The following is a 19,249-nucleotide window of genomic DNA, read 5'->3' on the forward strand; positions in this document are numbered from 1 at the left end:
TATAGAAGATTGAGGTGTGATGTGATTGAGGTGTTTAAAATGTTAAAAGGATTTGATAGGGTACATACAGAGAAACTATATCCTCTGATGGGGGAATCATGAACGAGGGTACATAATCTTAAAATTTGAGTTAGGCCATTTAGGAATTAAATCAGGAAGGTTTCGCACAAAAGGTAGTAGAAATCTGAAACTCTCCCCCCCCCCCCCAAAAGGCTGGGAATGCTCGGTCAATTGGAGCTTTCAAGACTGAGGTCGACAGATTTTTGTTAGGTAAGGGGATCAAGGGAAATGGAGCTAAGGCAGGTAAATGGAGAAGATCTGCCATGATCTAATTTAATGGTGGAACAGGCTTGAGGGGCTGAATGGCCTCCTCTTACTCCTATGCTATTATATTAAATGAAAAAATTGGTTTGAAAACTTATCTTAGTGTAGACAATGCAAAGTACCACTCGGAATTATTTTGTAGTTCTTGGTCATCGCCATAGGCGATGAGGAATAAGGCCTGCTGAGGTCTTTACATTGTGCAGCATTGTGTGTCTAACAGAGATTAATAACCCCAGTTTCTCACCTACATGGATGAAATATAGCGATTTACTCAATTAACAGAAGCAAAGTTGAATTTGGATTTTGGAGTATTATGATCATGATGAGGATTGATTGACAACTCTGTTCAGGGTTCAGTATATTCACCTGTGCCCTTTCACCTCTGACAACTCGGTTCAAATCCTGCCAAAATAGTGGGTGTAAGGATCCTGCGGGGAATTAAAGGGAACAGCCTCACATTTGCTAGTGGGGTCAGCCAACAACAAGGTCACTGAGGGAGGCAAGAATGACAAAACAGTTCCACTTTGGCACACTAGGGGATGGTCTTTTGTGCTTAAGTTTAGGACAGGCATTTGGTCTAGAATAGAGAAAGCTGTCCTCTGTATCTGGCCCGTAGCATTTCCCAAGTCGAGCTCTTGATGCTGAAACTAATACCAGAGTAGAGAACGTTCCATTCCCGAGCAACAGCATCTTTCACCTTGGTGAGCTCACACACGCACTCACAAAAAAGAATGTTCTCACAATGTTATCATTGATTTCCACTGGTTTCCTACATCATGGGTGTAACGACCAAGTAAATCCAAAAGGGGAGCCTTTATGACATGATTGGTTCCCTAGCGATGAATTGCCTATTATAACATTATTATCCATTTACTACTAGGCTTCATCATAGGCGGACACTGGAACAGCTTGCTAACAGCATCTCAAAAATAGAATAAAGGCTTGTTTGATGGAGTCATTTCCAGAATGTGTGACAGATGGTACAGAATGTGTTCTATACAGTTTGCCTTTGCTGCAAATAAAGCAGAGTGTTAGAAATATAATTTTTTGTAAGCCATGGTTATTTTTAAATCGTAGTCTTTAAAATTCTATCCAGCAGCTCCCCTACAGCACTGCCCAGTGAGGAGTTCAGTCGTCCAAGGCATAGAATCTTACAGCACAGAAGGAGGCCATTCGGCCCATCGTGCCTGTGCCGGCTCTTTGAAAGAGCTATCCGATTATTGCCACTCCCCTGCTTTTCTCCCACAGCCCTGCAAATTTCTCCTTTTTAAGTATATATTCAATTCCCTTTTGAGGGTTATTACTGAATTTGCTTCCACCACCCTTTCAGGCAGTGTATTCCAGATCATAACAACTCGCTGCATAAAAAAAATTCTCCTCATGCGCCCCCCTGGTTCTTTTACCAGTTATCTTAATTCTGCATCCTCTGGTTATCGACCCAGAAAGCTCTCTTGTTCAATCCCTGCTCTACGCTGCATTAGCAGGTCTCAGCCGGGCCAAGAGTAGGAGTGCTGCAATCGTCCTGAGTACAGCCGGGCTTGGAAGGGGAGGGGTTAAAAAAAAAATCATCCAGAGTTCACACATCTGATAAAACCTTTTCATAAAGCCATCACTAATTTAAACTGGTTTCCTGCATCGTGGGTGTAATAACCAAGCATTATTAGCTTAGTGACCCCTGCTGGAAAATGCACGTGTATGTGTGGATCTCAAATGAGCTCAGCTGGGATGTCTGTCACCATCAATTGCCAACTGACACTCACGATCTAGGCTCCCACTGCTTGCGAAGGCGGCAATGCGGCCGCAACACATGCCCGGACTGGGAAGCCTGAGGCCTGCCCAAAATTGGGCCCCGGGCCTCCTCTAAATGATCTGGGTGAGCCACAATGCCTGCTGCCCCTCCACAGTCCCCGAAACTGGGCCAGGTTGTGCCCGTTTGACGCCCGTAATACACTCCAATTTCTACCCCAGTGTATCCATTGATGCATAGGCACAGCTTTACAAGTGTTAGCTAGGTATTGGCAGCAAGCTCATTCTGTTTTAAGGGTTAATGGACTACCATAATATACAATGCTGCAGGAAAACAGACTGACGTGAGTTCTAGAATGCCATGGGCGGAGACAGAGCTTGTGATAGCTATTGTAGCTGGAATGTTAAATGCCTGATTGGACATCTGTAGCGGTTTACTGGTGGCCATCAGGGATCACAGTGTGGTTTCAGTTGTGGTTACGAGGCTCATCCTGGCTCAACTACAACACAGACTGTGCTGCACAATAAAACCTCTCCACCGTGTCCCTCGTATATTCTCCGGTGGCTCAGCAGTCAGTGGAGAGCCCTCGCAGGAAATTTTGGCCCCAACCAGATTGTTTTTCAGAGGCTTGTAAAACTGGGAAGAGACACCGAGTGGATGCTTGTCGGAAGTGGTGAGGAAAGATGTGTTTATTGCTTGAGTGAATAACATAGGCTGCCTCGCGAGTCTGATAAACACCATATTGTCCTAGTTACTCTCATATTATTTTCTCCCACAGTCTGTTGATCTGTCCACATTGGTCATCATTGAAACTTGTTACAGTATCTGCACTTTGGTTTTGAATTGAGCCCCCTTCCAGCACAGGCTGTGTCCTCTGGTTCTACTGTTCTGGACAAGATGAAATAACTTATCATGGTCCACATTATCTAGTCCCTTTAGAATCCTAAAAACGGCAATCATATCACCTCTCAACCTTCTCTTTTTACATAATCGCTCCTCATAATCAAATCCCTCCATCCCCTCAATCATTCTGGTTGCTCTCTTCTGTATCATAGAATTACATTGAATTTACAGCATAGAAACAGGCCATTCGGCCCTACTGGTCCATGCTAGTGTTTATGCTCCACTAATGCCTTCTCCCACCCCTCTTCATCTAACCCTATTGGCATATCCTTCTATTCCTTTTTTCCTCATGTATTTATCTAACTTCCCTTTAAATGCCTCAATATCCTTTCAATAGCTGCAATATCCTTTCCGTGCTGTGACGACCAAAACTGTACACGGTATTCTAAGTGCAGTCGCACCAATGATTTATAAAGTGGCAGGTTACCTCACTATTTCAGTGCAATAATTGACTTTTTAACATAACATCCCAACATCTGATTTGCTTTACTCACTGCCACTGAGCATTGTTGCGATAGCTTCGATTTATTGTCCACCAGGACCCCCAAATCTTTAATTTTACATGCACATTATTTTCTTTCCATTTAAGCAACAGTCCCTTCCTGGATATTTTGTCTCCATGTAAAGCAATTTGCATTTCTCGACATTGAATTTCATCTGCCATCTGTCTGCCCAATTCCCAAGTATATTAAAGTCCTACTGTAGCTTATCCTGTTCATCTTTGCAGTCTACCACCTTCATTAGATTTGTATTATCCACAATCTGTCAAGTCTACTTGGGTCAAGTACCAGAGGGTGACTGCTGCCTGTGGAACCTCACCCGAGAGAGGGAATCAAACCTTAAAAAAAAGAGAAGCTGAAGTAATTGATTACTGAATGGCATCAATGTGTCACCCAGCATAACAGTGAGTAAAAAAAGGACTTTCATTTATAAAGCGTCTTTCATGTCCTCAGACATCCCAAAGCGCTTCACAACCAATGAATTGCTTTTGAAGTGTAGTCACTGTGGCAACCAATTTACACACAGAAGAATCCCACGATCAATAATCAGTTAAATGATCAGTGAATCTGATTTGGTTGAGGGGTAAAGTGGCTAGGAGAACTCCCTCTTCAGGACCGGGGAGGGGACAATCGGGAGAGGCGCCTGATCGGGAGTGGAAGGCGACTGGGTGACCGGGCGTCGGGGAGTTTTGGAGGGAGGATAGTGGTGACAATGAACGGAAGGGGCAGCGGTGGCTGGGATCGGGGAGGGTTGCGATTACGATCGTGGTGGGTGGCGGTGGCGGTGGTGATCGGGGTGGGGGTTCGAGGTTGCGATTAAAGGGGAGGTGAGCGGTGGCTGGCAGCGGCCTCTGGTTTTAATGTGGGGTTGAGAGAAGCACTCCTGCTCCATCCGGCTCCACATTCAGGTAAGTATTTTTAACAAATCTACCTTCTTGGCGGTGACCTGCAGAGCTTAGGTCGCATATAGACCCGGTTTTCCTGAATGCAACCGCCGTTGGCTGTCCATATTGCATAGGGGGCCTCAAACACATGTTAGGTCACTTGTTTGCAAATGCAAAAGGCCTAACGCCTGTTGCAGGTGCAGGCCCTGGATGTCTTTTTTTTTTGCCTTTACCAATATGGCGGGCTGTGCATTTCCGACTTGTACTGAGCGGGCGCTTCTTGTCTGATATATTGGAGGCTTAGGAGCCTGTTTAGTGCCTGACAATGGGCACGGCACCATCAAATTTCTAGGCTATTGAGGCTCACTGAAAATCCCAAAAGTTACTCCTGTGTTACCTCCTTAAGAGAGCTTAGAGGTTCACCATGTTACAGCCAGAAAATTTTGATTTAACTATAACAGTGCTTGATATTTAAGACGTCTCAAAGATCAAACTGTTCCTGTCGATAAGTTCATGATAAAATACTTTAAAATTTAAAAGGGTAATATCATTGTTGTCAATCTTAATGGGCTGTGTTGAAAACGATTACAAATTATGCCGACGCAACATTAGTGTAATTAAGTAGTGCACCACCGTGCAATTGTTTGAGAGAAAAATTATTGAAAAATTCCAAAGTAATTTTCTACATTGCTACCAAAAACATGTGACCTGGTCTTTGCAGAGCTCCACAGCACAGAACTGGATTACAAATAAGTAAAACAGACCATTCTGTGCACTGAAGCAGGGAATTGTATCTAGGGGCTGCCATTTCTGTTTGTGAATCTTCAAAAAAAATAAATATGCATCAAGTGTAGATTATTCATGAGAGATGTTCCTGCTGCGCCTGTGGCCAGCATAACAAGTCTCTACTGCAGACGCCTGTGATTTTGCGATGTACTCAATGGCAGACTGCAGTGCAGACAACTGTTGTTCCATGACATCACTGTTGGAAGTGCGTATCTGGGTGCTGGGCCCCCAGACCACCTCCACCATTATGTCTAAGGAGGCAAAGGGGTTCCTCAATGTGGCCCTCCTGCTGTTATGACTTCCGTTTGGAAGCGCTGAAGTCTGCATCCCTACATAATGGGGCTTGCAGCGTGCCAGACTCTTTGCCAGCTTCACTGCCACCCCTTCCTCAACAGTGCCCCGTTGTCTCACCCTCTGCCTCTTCATCCATATCAGCACCAACATCTCCTGCAGTAGCTACATCTGTGCTGGTGTCTGTTTCAAGGTGGTAATTGGTACTCAGGCATGCTTGGTGATTACTGTAGCACCATATCGTATCCTCAGGATGTCACAGAGTGCTTTGTATCCAATCAATTACTTTTGAAGTGTAGCCACTTTTGTTATCTAGGCAAACAGAGAAGACAATTTGTGCATTAGGCTCCATAAACACCGAATGAGATGAATGACCAATTAACCTGTTTTTGGTGTTCTTGATTTGAGGGAATAAAGAAGAAAGTGAGTCAGGAATAGCTGATGGCTATTATCCTTAACAAGTTAATAATTCTTCTCCAAGCAATTATTAAATGATATGTTCATCAAAGAAAACATTTTAGATATTGGTTTTGAATGCCAGGACCATTTTCTTCCCTTCTCTCCTGAAAGCAGTGACTCATGGTGGGGTTATAGTTCTAGGGTGATGTGAGCATGCTGGTACCTCATCCAAGTGATCATCCTTCATGTTGTGGAGATGCCGGTGATGGACTGGGGTTGACAATTGTAAACAATTTTACAACACCAAGTTATAGTCCAGCAATTTTATTTTAAATTCACAAGCTTTCGGAGGCTTCCCCCTTCGTCAGGTTCACCTGACGAAGGGGGAAGCCTCCGAAAGCTTGTGAATTTAAAATAAAATTGCTGGACTATAACTTGGTGTTGTAAAATTGTTTACAATCCTTCATGTGTGAGACCAGACAGTGTCAGCGGGGGAATTCATCCCTTAAGATTATTGCAACTGAGCCCAATCTTAGCTGATGTATACACACACTTTTCATCAGGAATCCTAATTTTTCTCTCCTGAGGCCAAGACACCTTGGCCATTCACGGTGCCATGCTAGCACTCTGGTTGAGATCAGTTAATTCAGCAGGGGTCAAACATGAGGCCATCCTAATCCCATGTAATTGGGGTGCATCTACTCACAGCCAATGTGGGACACTTTTTTGATAGATTGGCACCCCATTTTTGCTTGTTGATGGGAATAGGGTATTGACACGACAATTGTGGGACACCATACCCTTAAAAAAGAAAGTAAGTCAGGAGAAAGTAATGACAAAAATCAGCCCTAGCAGGTTAATCATTTCATACTAATTGGTTATTAAATAATATTTTCATGACAGAAAACATTTACCTTTTGAGGTAACCAGACCAAGCAATTGTCTCAATTAAGAAAAAACTCTGGCTATTGACCCTTGAAAGGATACAACTAAGGCTGCCTTTATACTACAACAGCAGTGTTGTAATGAAGTGCTTTTATTTCATACTATTGTTAAGGAGATAGTGTCAATCCAAAGCTGGGGCCTGAGTGGACTCCAGAGCAAAGTGGACTGACGCTTGGTGGAAGAGGGTATCTCACTCCACTTTGCTCTACAAGTTTCTAGCATTGGTACAAAGTAAAACCACAGTTGTATTGTGAAAGCAGCCTAAGAGGGGACTTCATAGGTATAAAAATAGCAAACAGAAGAAGTAAATTCAGGACCCTTGGAGAGGGGGCACAATTTCAAATTAGCAAACAAGGTAAATTTAGGACTGATGTCAGAAAATTCTTCTCTATGCAAAAAGTGACCAGTACATGGAATCAAATTCCATGTCAGATACCGCAGGCAAAAAACCCTCGAATCATTTAAGAAACGGTTGGATGCTATAACAGGCAGACTGTAGGGTCTTTCTGGATCGACATGCTAGGATGGCCCGAATGGCCTCCCTCATCTGTATTCATATTGCGATCCTGTTAACAGGGCAAAGACCTTTGGGGTGATTGTCAGTCTGTGACCTGGGGGAGTGGATCGCCCTCTTGCTTATTGTAGAACCTGCCTGATTTTCATTCCATTAAAATCACAAAGTTGAAAATTACTCTATTTCTCTCCGATTTTACCTCACACGTGAAACTAATTGCAGATGCTTCCTCCTTACAAATACAGTTTGGCGATAGTTATTGCCTTTTGGTTTCATAAACAAACAGAACATTCTGCAGAAGGTGTACACAAGGATATACCATCGTTCCAACTGCATATTCAATCATGGGAGCTGTGTAATTATTGTTGTAGCCACCGATACTTGGATAAGTTTATGCAGAAACTGTACCTGACTTGTGTGTATATTTCTTTGTTATCATTTACTTGCTTAAACTGATGGATTGCTAAGAGATTGGAGGCAATCAAGCTACCGTTGTGAACAAACAATATGGCCAGCCATAGCAATTATACAACCAAAGTGACTAAATCTTGCCTCCGTTCTTGGTGCCTTCCCTTGTCTATACCTGTCAAAAATAATTGCTGCACTGAGTTTGATGTGTTCCAGGAGTTGATTCGGTTGTTGTTAAGAGCACAAAGCCCCTTGGTATGATTGTTCAAGCCTGATTTGATTACACTGCTTTCCCCTAATTTCAGTGTTTTTATTTTAATTCCCCCTCACCCCTCCCTCCCTTACTCAGCACCCTTCACTTGTCAGGACTGTCGAGCAGGAGTTGCCTTAATGATGCATGTTGATCGTTTCATCCATCGCTTTGAAGTGCGCTCAGGTCTCCAGTTGGAGTTCAAAGGTCGACGTGTTTATTTATGCAAAGCTGGATCATCTGTGAAATGGGGCTTAGAAGGCCCCCTGACTTCAAAGAGTTCAAATCTGGCCTTGCAAAGTCAAAGCAGAGACTGGTCTTGCGTTAAAATATTAAAAGAAAGTTTGTGGCTTTCTGTGAGTGATATGGGTCATTTCAGTTATTAAATAAAATTTTTAATTGGTATCAAAATCATGTCAGGTCTAATTGAATTAAGTAGTAATGGCCTCAATAATTTGTTCTTGTTTTTTTTTGAAGAGCTCTGTATAAATTGTCAGTAAATAGGAATGAGCTCATCCCTCTTTGTCCATTCTGAACCTCATTCAGGGTGTCTGCATGTGAAAGGTCCGTACAGGTTTATTTTGGGGGGGGAGGGGGGGGAGTGGACTGCATGCGAATTGCGCGCAAAGTTGGATCTTTAGAAGATCAAAGCAGCTCCAGCAATTCAGCGCACATCAAAGCTTTGGCTGCAAATCAAGTTGTGTTGAAAATCTAGCCGTTTGGCCGGTGCTAAGAGGTAACGAAGAATGAAACATAAGGAGAGCAGTTTGTTTTTTACACTCTTCGTAAACAAGTCAGTTCTTTAAGGGTTGGCACAAAAGTCTCATTTCTGATCAAATTGTTCTCATTGTTGCTGTGAATATAAAAACAGACAAAAATATAAACCTGATGACTGGAAGCATCCTTGGTTAGTTCATAGTTTTAAACTGTGAACCTTGAGTCCATAGTAGTGTTTGTGTACTGGGAAAGAGCAGTGAAAAATTAACATCAAAAGGATCTGACAAATTTTATGCTTTATTAACAAAATGTTACAAGTTTAAACGTGATTTCTCTTCAAACTTTAAAAAAAATTAAAGCTGCGGTTCTCATCATTAAAGACCTTGTATTTATACAGTGACCTCAGGACATCCCAATGCACTTTACAGCCAATGAAGTACTTTTGAAGTGTAGTCACTGTTGTAATGTAGGGAAACGCGACAGCTAATTTGCGCACAGCAAGGTCCCACAAACAGCAATAACCAGACTGTTCTTTTGTTCAGTCGTATTGGTTGAGGGATAAATATTGGCCAGGGCATAGGGGAGAACTCCCCTCCTCTTCTTCGGAATAATGCCATGGGATCTTTTATGTCCACCTGAAAGGGCAGACAGGGCCTCGGTTTAATGTCTCATGTAAAAGACAGCACATCCGACAGTGCAGCACTCCCTCAGTACTGCACTGAAAAGCCAGCCTAGATTTTGTACTCAAGTCCCCAGGGTTGGGCTTAGAACCCGCAACCTTCTGACACAGAGGCAAGAGTGTTACCCACTGAGCCATGGTTTACACCACGGCTTGACCAACTGAACGGGACAGGAGCTTAGAGTAGGTTGGCCGTCTACCCTCTTAAGCAAGAGACCAAGTGAAAGTGGTAGGGATCCTCTGTCTGGATTTGAACCAGTCTAGTTTTTGAATGAGCTGCTGGAAATTTATATCAGAGTTCTGTTTGTTTTTTCTGTGTCTCATGACGTGGAGACATTACTTATGATAATTTTCAATTCATCACTAGCAAAACAAACAAGAAGTTAATCCACAATCCCACCTTTGCCACTATCCTACCCTTGTCCGATTTTAGATTAGACAAGAAGGTGGCAACGCTGGAGCACAGCCCAGGACATGGTGAAAGAAAATAAAATGTATGAAAGAAAGAGTTGACAAAAATTTATCTGTGGCATACTTTGAAACTGGTTGGTCAGATAAGATGCAGCTTTTGCATCTTATTTCCACAGAGGCAATTACAATAAATCAGCTGTCTGTGTCTGGGCAAATTTATGAATCCAGAATTAACGAGTGTTTTTTGTCAAGGTTAAACGTCTATCATTCTTTGGGCAGCCACATTGTCAGTAGCTCTATGGGGGAAATTGGAGCACCCAAACAATACTAAGCTGCACTAGTGGCAAGCTATGCGATGTCTTCGGTGTAACTATGCAAAGATGAGGCCACGAGACAAGAAAGAATGAAAATTGGTTGCTAACTGCCTGCTGAAATGGAATGCAAAGCTTTGGAGTTTATTACTGGTGAAACAAATTTCTCAATTCTTTATTTCTTAAATGATAAGAATACAACCTCTTGAGCGGTGGGATGCAGGTTTGATTATGAGTTCCTGATTCCAGCCTTGTCGCAGTGGAGAGGGGCTAAACGATGGCCAGATACTTCCCCACACCAAGGGAGAATTAAAAGGAGAACTGTCTGCAGGGCCCTGATATCCGTTTCCTCATTGCAGAGTGGCATTCATAGGAGCCTGAGAGCATGTCAACTGAACCTCATTGGTAGGGGGCGATGCATTAAAAAATGGGACAACAAATGAGAACTTTACACTGACTACGCCTCAACTACAAAGATTTGATTTCTTTTAAAAGCAAAAACTCAGCAGAACAATTATTGCAGTAAAATTTAAATAATTCTGGACAGAGAAATTATTAGGAAAAAATACATTTCTTTTTTTTAAATGCAGATTTCAAAATAGGCTGATAATTTACTTAGGAGAATGAAAGCCTTGAGATTTTTGTTAAAGATTAGCTGATTGTGAAATGTAGTTTAATAAAACCTGGCATCGCTTTGCTTTTGATTCCAAACAAAACCCACTGTAATTACAAAATAATAATGTTATTATAATATTAGTTCTTGGCTTTTACTCCAAATTTAGTGGTAGTTCACTGGCTAACAAGGTAATTACAAATAGTTCATAATTGCAAGAACTACAATTAAGAATCTTAAAGTAGATTTATGGGAGCTGTAAATGTGTGGCCAATGCTGCAGATTCCTGCCGTAACTTCAGAGGGAGTCCACTGGAACGGCCGTAAACTCTACCAGGACCTAGATTTGTTACATCCTGGCTGTGAGGTATGGTCTTGTGGGAGGGGGGGGGGCGGAGCCTCTGTCTGCCCCCACAAGACCGTTGACGTAAGGATGTGGGGCCAGGATTAGAGACTCTCTAAGTCGGGACCCAGCACAGCATCAGATATTGGGCTACCTGAGGGTATAGGCTGGAATTGAGGCCTGGACTCCAAAGATTAGGGGCACACTTTTTTTCCTGCATTACAAGCAGTCCCCTCACACAGGGACCCATTGGGTGGGGCAACTTTTTCCCCTTTCTGGGGTGCGGTGGTGATGAGCACCCATCACCCTCGTTAGCTTGGCACGCTTTAGTTGGTGTTACCAGTCTCTTTGACATCGGGGCACCCCAGGTGCACTCACCAACTCACTAAAAGCCTGTTACTCACGGCCCATCTCCCAGACCCTGCAGATTTATGCCTGGATGTGCCCCCACCCTGATGGATAAATTCTATGTTATTAAACATCTGTACTTAAAATGTCAAAATTCTGATTCTTAAACTTTTGCCTTTTGGTGTCAAAATAATAAACTTCTGATTTTTATTTAATGAGCTCCTCACCAAATTATGTGCTGAGTTGAAGACATGATAAAAACAGGTTTGTTTATATTTATCCTGTGACATCAGTGGAACAGTCTATTAAGAGCAGTGGGAGCAATATAAATGTTGAAATATAATTCAAAGTACACAGTCAGGATTTTAAACCTTTTTAACATGATCATTTGAAGATTCAATCTAATATGGCCATCCCCTTTTGGCATTGTTAAGTTCCACAAGGATATTCCATTATCCTGAGGTGGTAAACAGACTCATTTTACTTTGTCTCTCTCTATTCCTATGTACGATCTCCCTCATTCTTATAGTCAGGTTTTTATCTCACCCCTTAAACCTTTTAGTTCTTCGTCCAATTTTTGCCCCTTTGCTCTACCCTTCTTTCCTCTCAGACTTTCCCTCCTCCTTAAAGCTTGTAAAGTCAAGTTTGGCGTCACCTAATCATTACTTTTGGATTGACCTTGTCTTCTCTCCTTCCTGTTTCACCACTGATTTTGTCCTGTACCTTGGTGCCTCACCTAGGCTTTGCAATAAAACTATCTTTGCAGTTTAACTTTGAAGATTATTTTTAACAAGAACCAGAAGGTTAAAAAAAATGTTTTTATAGCCAAGAGGTGCTATGTCAACTGGGATCTTTTAAGAGATGTTTGACGTATCATATGCCTTCCAATCCATAGTTCCTAAAAGTTTCCTTGCTTAATTTATTTACAGATGATTCAAGCACAGGAAGGGATGGACAGAAACTGCCTCAAGGATCAAATGGGGAATATACAAATGAAGATCCTACAGGAAAACAATGGGGTATGATGCCTTGAATTCTCAAAATGCAAAAATACTAACATAATCAAGTCTTTCTTTCTATCATTAAATTTGAGTTGGAATGAGTTGTATATTATAATGTATTCAGTTGGCTGCTCTGGTTAGATCATTCTGTGGCATCCAATTGTTTATTGTTTAGATGATATATGAGAGTCAGATTGTACCTTTGGATGCTGTAACTGATAGGACAGCTAAGAGAGTGGAGTTTAAGCAGGAGGTACAGCTGCCTGGTGGATAGGTTCAGAATTAAATGTGTAGCAGTGTGCTTCTTGGTTAAAAACTAACACCATTCATCTTCTCTCATCTCTCGTTCAGTCACATTGCAAACAAGAAGCTGCACTAACATCACTGGTCTTTTAGCATAAGAAGTAGGCATGAGTGGTTCCCCTTATAAGGGTGGTTAAATGTGTTGTGGTACTGAGTCATACAGACCAGGATAACCCTAGGTTCAACCCCAGATCCATATTTAGTTGGCCAATCTTAGCTGGCGTTGCAGTCAGATCTCTCTTTCTTTTCCCATTTTGTTCCTGGGATGTGGGCAACATTGGCAAGCCAGTATTTATTGCCAATCCCTAGGTGCCCAGAGGGCATTTAGAGTCAACCACATATCACGGGACTGGAGTCATAGGTAGATAAGACTATGTAAGGGTGGCAGGTTCCCTACCCTGAAGGGCATTAGTGTACCTTGGGGTTTTTACAACAATCCAGTATTTTCATTTTCTGATGCAAGCCACAAATTATCAGATTTATTCAATTCAATTTCATGACTTGCTATGATGGGATTTGAACTCACAACTTCTGGGTTGCTAGTCCACTACTATACCCATTAGGCTACTCTTACCTCATGAATTGGCTTAAATTGTCCCCGGTCTATGGAGAGAAAAAAAACTGTCTGGGGTTCCTGTTCTTTATGTCTGGTGACTGACTGTAGGTGTGCGCATGTATATGCATGTGAGTGTATGTGTGTGTCTGCATGTATATGTATATTTGCCAGGCGAAGCTATAATTGTTGCTGGGCCATCACAGCTGACCCATTCACTGCTACGCTCACATATGAAGAATTCCATCAAGGAAATGATTATCTCTATAAGTAAAGAAGAGAAAGGGAAGATATTTGAAAACAAGTGCAAGAGTGCAATGGAGAAATTGAGTTAGACTTTAGTGTTAAAGAAAAGAGACCAAAATGATAATACACTAGAATCAAAATCCAGTGCAGTATTCACCAAATTATCAAACTTATACCAGTTTAGCAGGATCGACGTGCTGTTGTCCACAGAAATATATCTATAGATTTAGATTTCAGAATTAATAAGTAGCTCACTGTTGCCTCCAATAATTAGTAACAAATCAATCATTTGATTTTGCTGCATATCCATTTCCATCTGTATCTTCATTCAAATAAAGAAAATTAAACTGTGAAGGTATAATGGATTTGGTGGATAGAACTGACTGGTGCTACAAGTAATTCTGACAATATCAGTACATAGACTTACTGATAAAGGTCCTGAAATACCTCAGGTCTTGATGCCAGTGGTTACACTGGGCTGGCGCCTGACCGTACCCTCCAGTACTGATCCTGCTGGAGTTTGTGGAGTTATCGAGGGCACCTCATTAGCATAGGATAGGCGAGTGCAGGTGCTACTGCAGATGCATCTCTGACGCCTGCCTGCCCACAGAAACATCAGACCCCGCTCACCCTCGAGAGAAAGGATTTCCTAGAATCTCGCTACCCCCCGCCCTCCCCTCCCAAACTCCGGCACTGTTCCTACTGGCCTCTAGAGCAAGGCGACAGATCCATTAAATATTTTTTTCAAAAACTGTTACTTGTTGGGATGTCCAGGGTGGGGCACACATACACCCTTGTGGAGGCTTCCAATCACTGGCACTAGTACAACACTGAACCCGACTGAGGCTCACAAACCCCCAGCTTAGGAAGACCCCACTACTGCATCTGCCCTCTGACTGTCATTTGCCTTACAATCGGTGGACAGAAAGTTCTACCCAATGAAAGGCATCGATAAATCTCCCAGAAATGACAGAGACGCTGTTCCAACCATGTCTCCATTGTTTCCCTGGTGGTTTCACCAGATTTATGGTAGGAGACTGGCAAAACGCCTGCATAATTTCAGGGCCAAACTATTTAAGTTCTGTACACCAAAGTACCGTGTTTCCATTTTTAACAACCTCTTGTTTCCATTCTATTTTGCATGAAATTATTCTTTTCACACGTTCATCTTGGAACATTGAAGTGCGTGATGTCACCAATATGTTGTGAGTTGGCATTTTCCTGATCTCCGTCCCATTTTTGGTCCAATTTCCTTCCCTCACCCTTTTCCTCCTGAAGGTGGTGACTCATCCTGGGCTACAGTTCAATGGGTGCCAGCAGCTCCCTAGTGCCCCACTCAACTGGCTGTTTTTTTTTAAAAAAGAACTTGCATTTATATAGCACCTTTCACGACCTCAGGAAGTCCCAAAGTGGGGTCAGCAAATCTGTTGCCTATTGACCATGTGGGTATACATTTTGGACACTGGACCTCAGGAAAGATATATTGGCCTTGGAAGGGGTACAGCAGTGATTCACCGGAATGATACCAGGCTTAAAAGGTTAACTTATAAGAACAGGTTGCATAAATTTGTTTGTATTCATTTGAGTTTAGATGGTTGAAGGGTGATCTAATCAAGGTCTTTAAAATGATAAAGGAATTTGATAGGGTAGATACAGAGAAACTATTTCCTCTGGTGGGGTGTGGCTGAGAAAAGGTGGGAAAATCCTAAAATTAGAGCTAGAAGTGAAATCAGGAAGGACTTTTTCATACAAAGGGCAGTGGAAATCTGGAACTCTCTCCCCCAAACGGCTGTAGATGCTGGGTCAATTCAAATTTTCAAGACTGAGATCGACAGATTTTTGTTAGGTAAGGATATCAAGAGATATGGAACAAGGGTGGCTAAATGGGGTTGAGGTACAGATCAACCATGATCTAACTGAATGGTGGAACAGGCTGAGGGGCTGTTTGGCCTCCTCCTGTTCCTGTTAGACCACATAATTCAACACTGACCGAGGAACTTCCAAATATGTGCAGCTCCATAACACATTTACTCACTGAGCCATCGCAGCGTTCCTCCCCCGTTTCTTCTTTACTTTCTGGTTTTGTTATTTTATCTTGGCCTGATATTTTTCAATGTTTTTAAAATCTTATTTGTTCTTCTTCATCAATAATTCTCATATTCCAGAAGCCCCCCCTTGGAATCATTCATTAATAGTGGGAACAGTAGGGAACATTAACTGGCTCTGTCGAATTCCAACCGACCCTGCCCAGAAGGCTGGAGCTCCCTCCATTCATCATCATCAGAAGTTTCCTCTCACCGGGCTAGTTTTCAATCCAGTTGACTAATTTACTGTTAATTTCACGAGTTTTAATATTTCTTAAAATCTCTCATTATTAAACACCTTCTAAATATCCAAGTAATTAGTTCTTATCCAGTTGTTTAATACCTCCTCAAAGCACTGCAGTACCTTTTTCAGTCCTGATTTATTTCTTCTAAATTCATGCTGACTGCTCCTTTTGCTCTCTGCACTCTTTCAATGAAAATTGACATCATCTTGTAAAATGCTCTTGAACATTTTCTCCACTACACCCAATACCACCTAGTTTATAATTTCACGGTTCACGTCCCACGCTATTTTTAAATATCAGGATAACTTTGCTGTTCTTTGGTTGTCAGGTAGAGCTCCTGTATAACTTGAGCTCCTTAATATGTTAACCAGAAGTATTCCCTATTTGCTCTTTCCTTTCTTTGTGGATTGTAGGGTGTATTTTACTTGGCCAAGGTGGCAAAGGTGGCTACTGGATCCGTCCCTTAGGTTTCTTCATGACACACGTTTTATTGACCTCTGCATATGTTATAGATTCGTGAGGAAAAAACGTTTGGATCAGGAATTCATCACCAGTCTTTGTTTGGGAAGGATTCATTAAACACGTCTGCCATTTCCTGATCCTCCACAATATTTCTATCCAACTTGAACTTTAAAGGACTTACCTGGTCTCTAACACATTGTCTACTTCGCATATAGCTGAATTATTTATGTCTTTCTTGCTGCTCTCACTCTGGGCCAGAGAACTGAGGCTATGATGTTGTATTGATCTCTGACCAGTGCTCCCGATGAGTGTGGCTCCCCACTAGGTGGGCTAGATTGTGGAATTACCCCTAACATTTCAACTTTTTATTGTCAGTTTACTTCTCCTGATATTCATTTAGTTAAGATCAACTTAGTTTTGTACAATACAATTCTCACTATATTATGTTTCCTTGCCTCTTTTAAAATAACTCTGCTCAGCCTTTGCTCTTTATTCTGCCCCTGTGGTCTTTGTTCTCTCTGTGCTTCTTCTTTGTCTCAGATAGACACATTTTCTATCCACATCCTTTAAAATAATCTTTAATAATATTCCAAAATGAAAACAGAAATTAGCCCCGATATTAACTCGGAGCGGGAGTTGGGCGGACAGGGGCCAAGTCAGGCAGAAAACCCACCCCGACCTCAGCAGCGGAGGCCCGGGAGATTTTTAACTCGGGCCTCACCTGCATAGACTCAAGTCAATCTCCCGCCCGAAACTGGTGGGAAGCGGCAACTGACCAGCAGGCACAATGTCAGGCCCCCACCAGGGACTGAAGGAACAGTCCCCAGAGCGGGTAAGTGGTTGGGAGAGGGTTCGGCAGGGATCCCACAGTCAGGGGATGAGGGGAAGCCTGAGGCACAGAGCGGCACCTCGGCAGGTAAGTCCCATGGGCGATTTCTAACTGCTCGCCCGCACGGTTTCTGCTGGGCAGGCAGGGTTAAAATCGCCCTAAATATGTTGGAAACACACAGCAGGTCAGTCGGCATCTATAGAGAGAACAAATAAGTTATCATCTTGGGTGCAGACCCTTCTTCAGAAAAATAAGAGGCAAACAGGCTTACCATTACCATCAAAAAAGGGGGGTGTATAAAGAAATAGAGAGGAATTGTGCCTTTGGATTGGAAAACTTGCAAATGTCACACCATTATTTAAGAAGGGAAGGAGGGGGAAAACAGGTGACTACTGACCTGTCAGTTTAACATCAGTTGTGGGGAAGTTACTGGAATCTATCACCAGAGACAAAGGCCCCAATATTTACAGAGAGGTGGGGAGGGAGCGGTCAGCAGCCAGGAAACCTGGAAAGACGGGAAAGGTGGAGGTACTGCCGAATTTAACGGCGGGACCTCATTCGAATTTTTTAACTCAGTTTCCTGCTCGGCAGCCAGCCAGATTGAAAGGGGGGAGAGATCGCGGAGGGGGTGGGGAGATCTTGGTGGGGAGAGCGATTGCGAGGGATTCAGCAGATCGCTGGGGGTGGGGGGATCGGCCGATCACGGGGGGCATCGGAAGATGGCAGCAGGTTTCCTTGGGGGCTGGGGTGTGGGGGGGCGGGGGGAAGCACTTTTGGCCCACAAGCACTGGGAAAGTGCTTACCTGCTGGATCCGGCAGATCTCCCCTCCCTTTAGCTGCTGGGTTTCCCAAGCACTGGGAAACCCGTGCTGGAGACGCTAAATTAAAATTGCTGACAAAATCTGAGGAACGGAGCCTCATTAATATATTGATTGTAATTACTGACCGGCCTCTCCAAAGCGGGTTGCTTCGCCCTCCCCCAACCCACCTTGGTAAAACCGAAAGTAGGTTTCCTATTTGTAACAATTTAACCCTCCCACCCCTGGACCCTCTCCCGCCTATGTTGGAAGTGGAGGGAGGGTTAAAATTACCCCCATAGTGATTGAGCAGTTGGACAAGTATGTCATGATCAAACAGAGTTAGCATGAATTTGTGATGGGTAGGTCACGTTTGACTAATCAAGTTGAATTTTATGAGGAAGACACAAGCATGGTGGATAGTGGGGTGTGTATGGATGTGTATATGGACTTCCAGAGGCATTTGATTAGGGTCCGCACCGAGATCATTAGGAAAAATTAAAGCGCATGGAATTGGAAGTAATCTTGTGACACTGGTTGGTAATTGGTTGGGAGATAGGAGGTAGAGAGTGGGGTAAAAGGAATGTATTCTGATTGATGGGATGTGACAAGTGGTGTTCCCCAGGGATCTTTACTGGGGCCTCAACTTTTCATCATGTATAGCGATGACTTTGACGAAGTATTAGAGTTGTATCTCCAAGTTTACAGATGATACTAAGTTAGGAGGCACTATAAATTGTGTAGATGGGAGCAGGAAGTTACAAAGAGACACAGACAGATAAAGTGAGAGGGCAAAACTTTGGCAGATGGAGTTCGTTGTGGGGCAATGTGAGATCATCCGCTTTGGATCCGTGACAGACAGATCAGAATTTTTTTTAATGGTGAGAGACATGTAGCTGTGGAGGAGCAGAGGAATTTAGGTTCCATGGACACAAATCACCAAAAGCTAGTGCACAGGCACAAAAAGTAAACAAAAAGGCTAAGGATAAATAGGGCTGTGGATAGCACTTTAAACTAGTGAGACGGAGGAGGGATCTGGTGAAAATAATATAAGTCTGAAGATAAAAGAAATGGGAGATGAGAGTAAAGGTCAGACCAAGATAAGGAATAAGGGTAACATAAACGGTCAGGAAATAAATAGAGTTATAGAGCATAAGTACAAGATGACTGTTAAAAATAAAGTCAGGGGAACAATTATTAAAAACAAATTAAATTTCCTGTAGTTGCCTGGCAGTTAAATATTGAAGGATATAACATATTTAGAAAGGATAGGAAAGGAAGGATGGGGGGTGGGGGGGGGGCAGTAGCTGTACTAATTAGAGACAAAATAATAGAGAAAAGGGACATAAGTAATATT

At 42.7% G+C, this 19,249-nt stretch overlaps 1 protein-coding gene across 4 annotated transcripts in view; it reads left to right on the top strand.

The window, feature by feature from the left end:
- Positions 1 to 19,249, top strand: part of LOC137320704 (fibroblast growth factor receptor-like 1) — a 293,983-nt gene that overhangs the window by 233,334 nt on the left and 41,400 nt on the right. For all 4 annotated transcript variants that reach the window (XM_067982428.1, XM_067982402.1, XM_067982409.1 and 1 more), the window contains one exon: positions 12,302 to 12,391. In XM_067982428.1, the coding sequence (XP_067838529.1) occupies positions 12,302 to 12,391 (90 nt within the window). The remainder of the gene's footprint in view (positions 1 to 12,301; positions 12,392 to 19,249) is intronic.

Source organism: Heptranchias perlo, chromosome 1, assembly GCF_035084215.1.
Source record: "Heptranchias perlo isolate sHepPer1 chromosome 1, sHepPer1.hap1, whole genome shotgun sequence".
Classification (NCBI taxonomy): Eukaryota; Metazoa; Chordata; class Chondrichthyes; order Hexanchiformes; family Hexanchidae; genus Heptranchias; species Heptranchias perlo.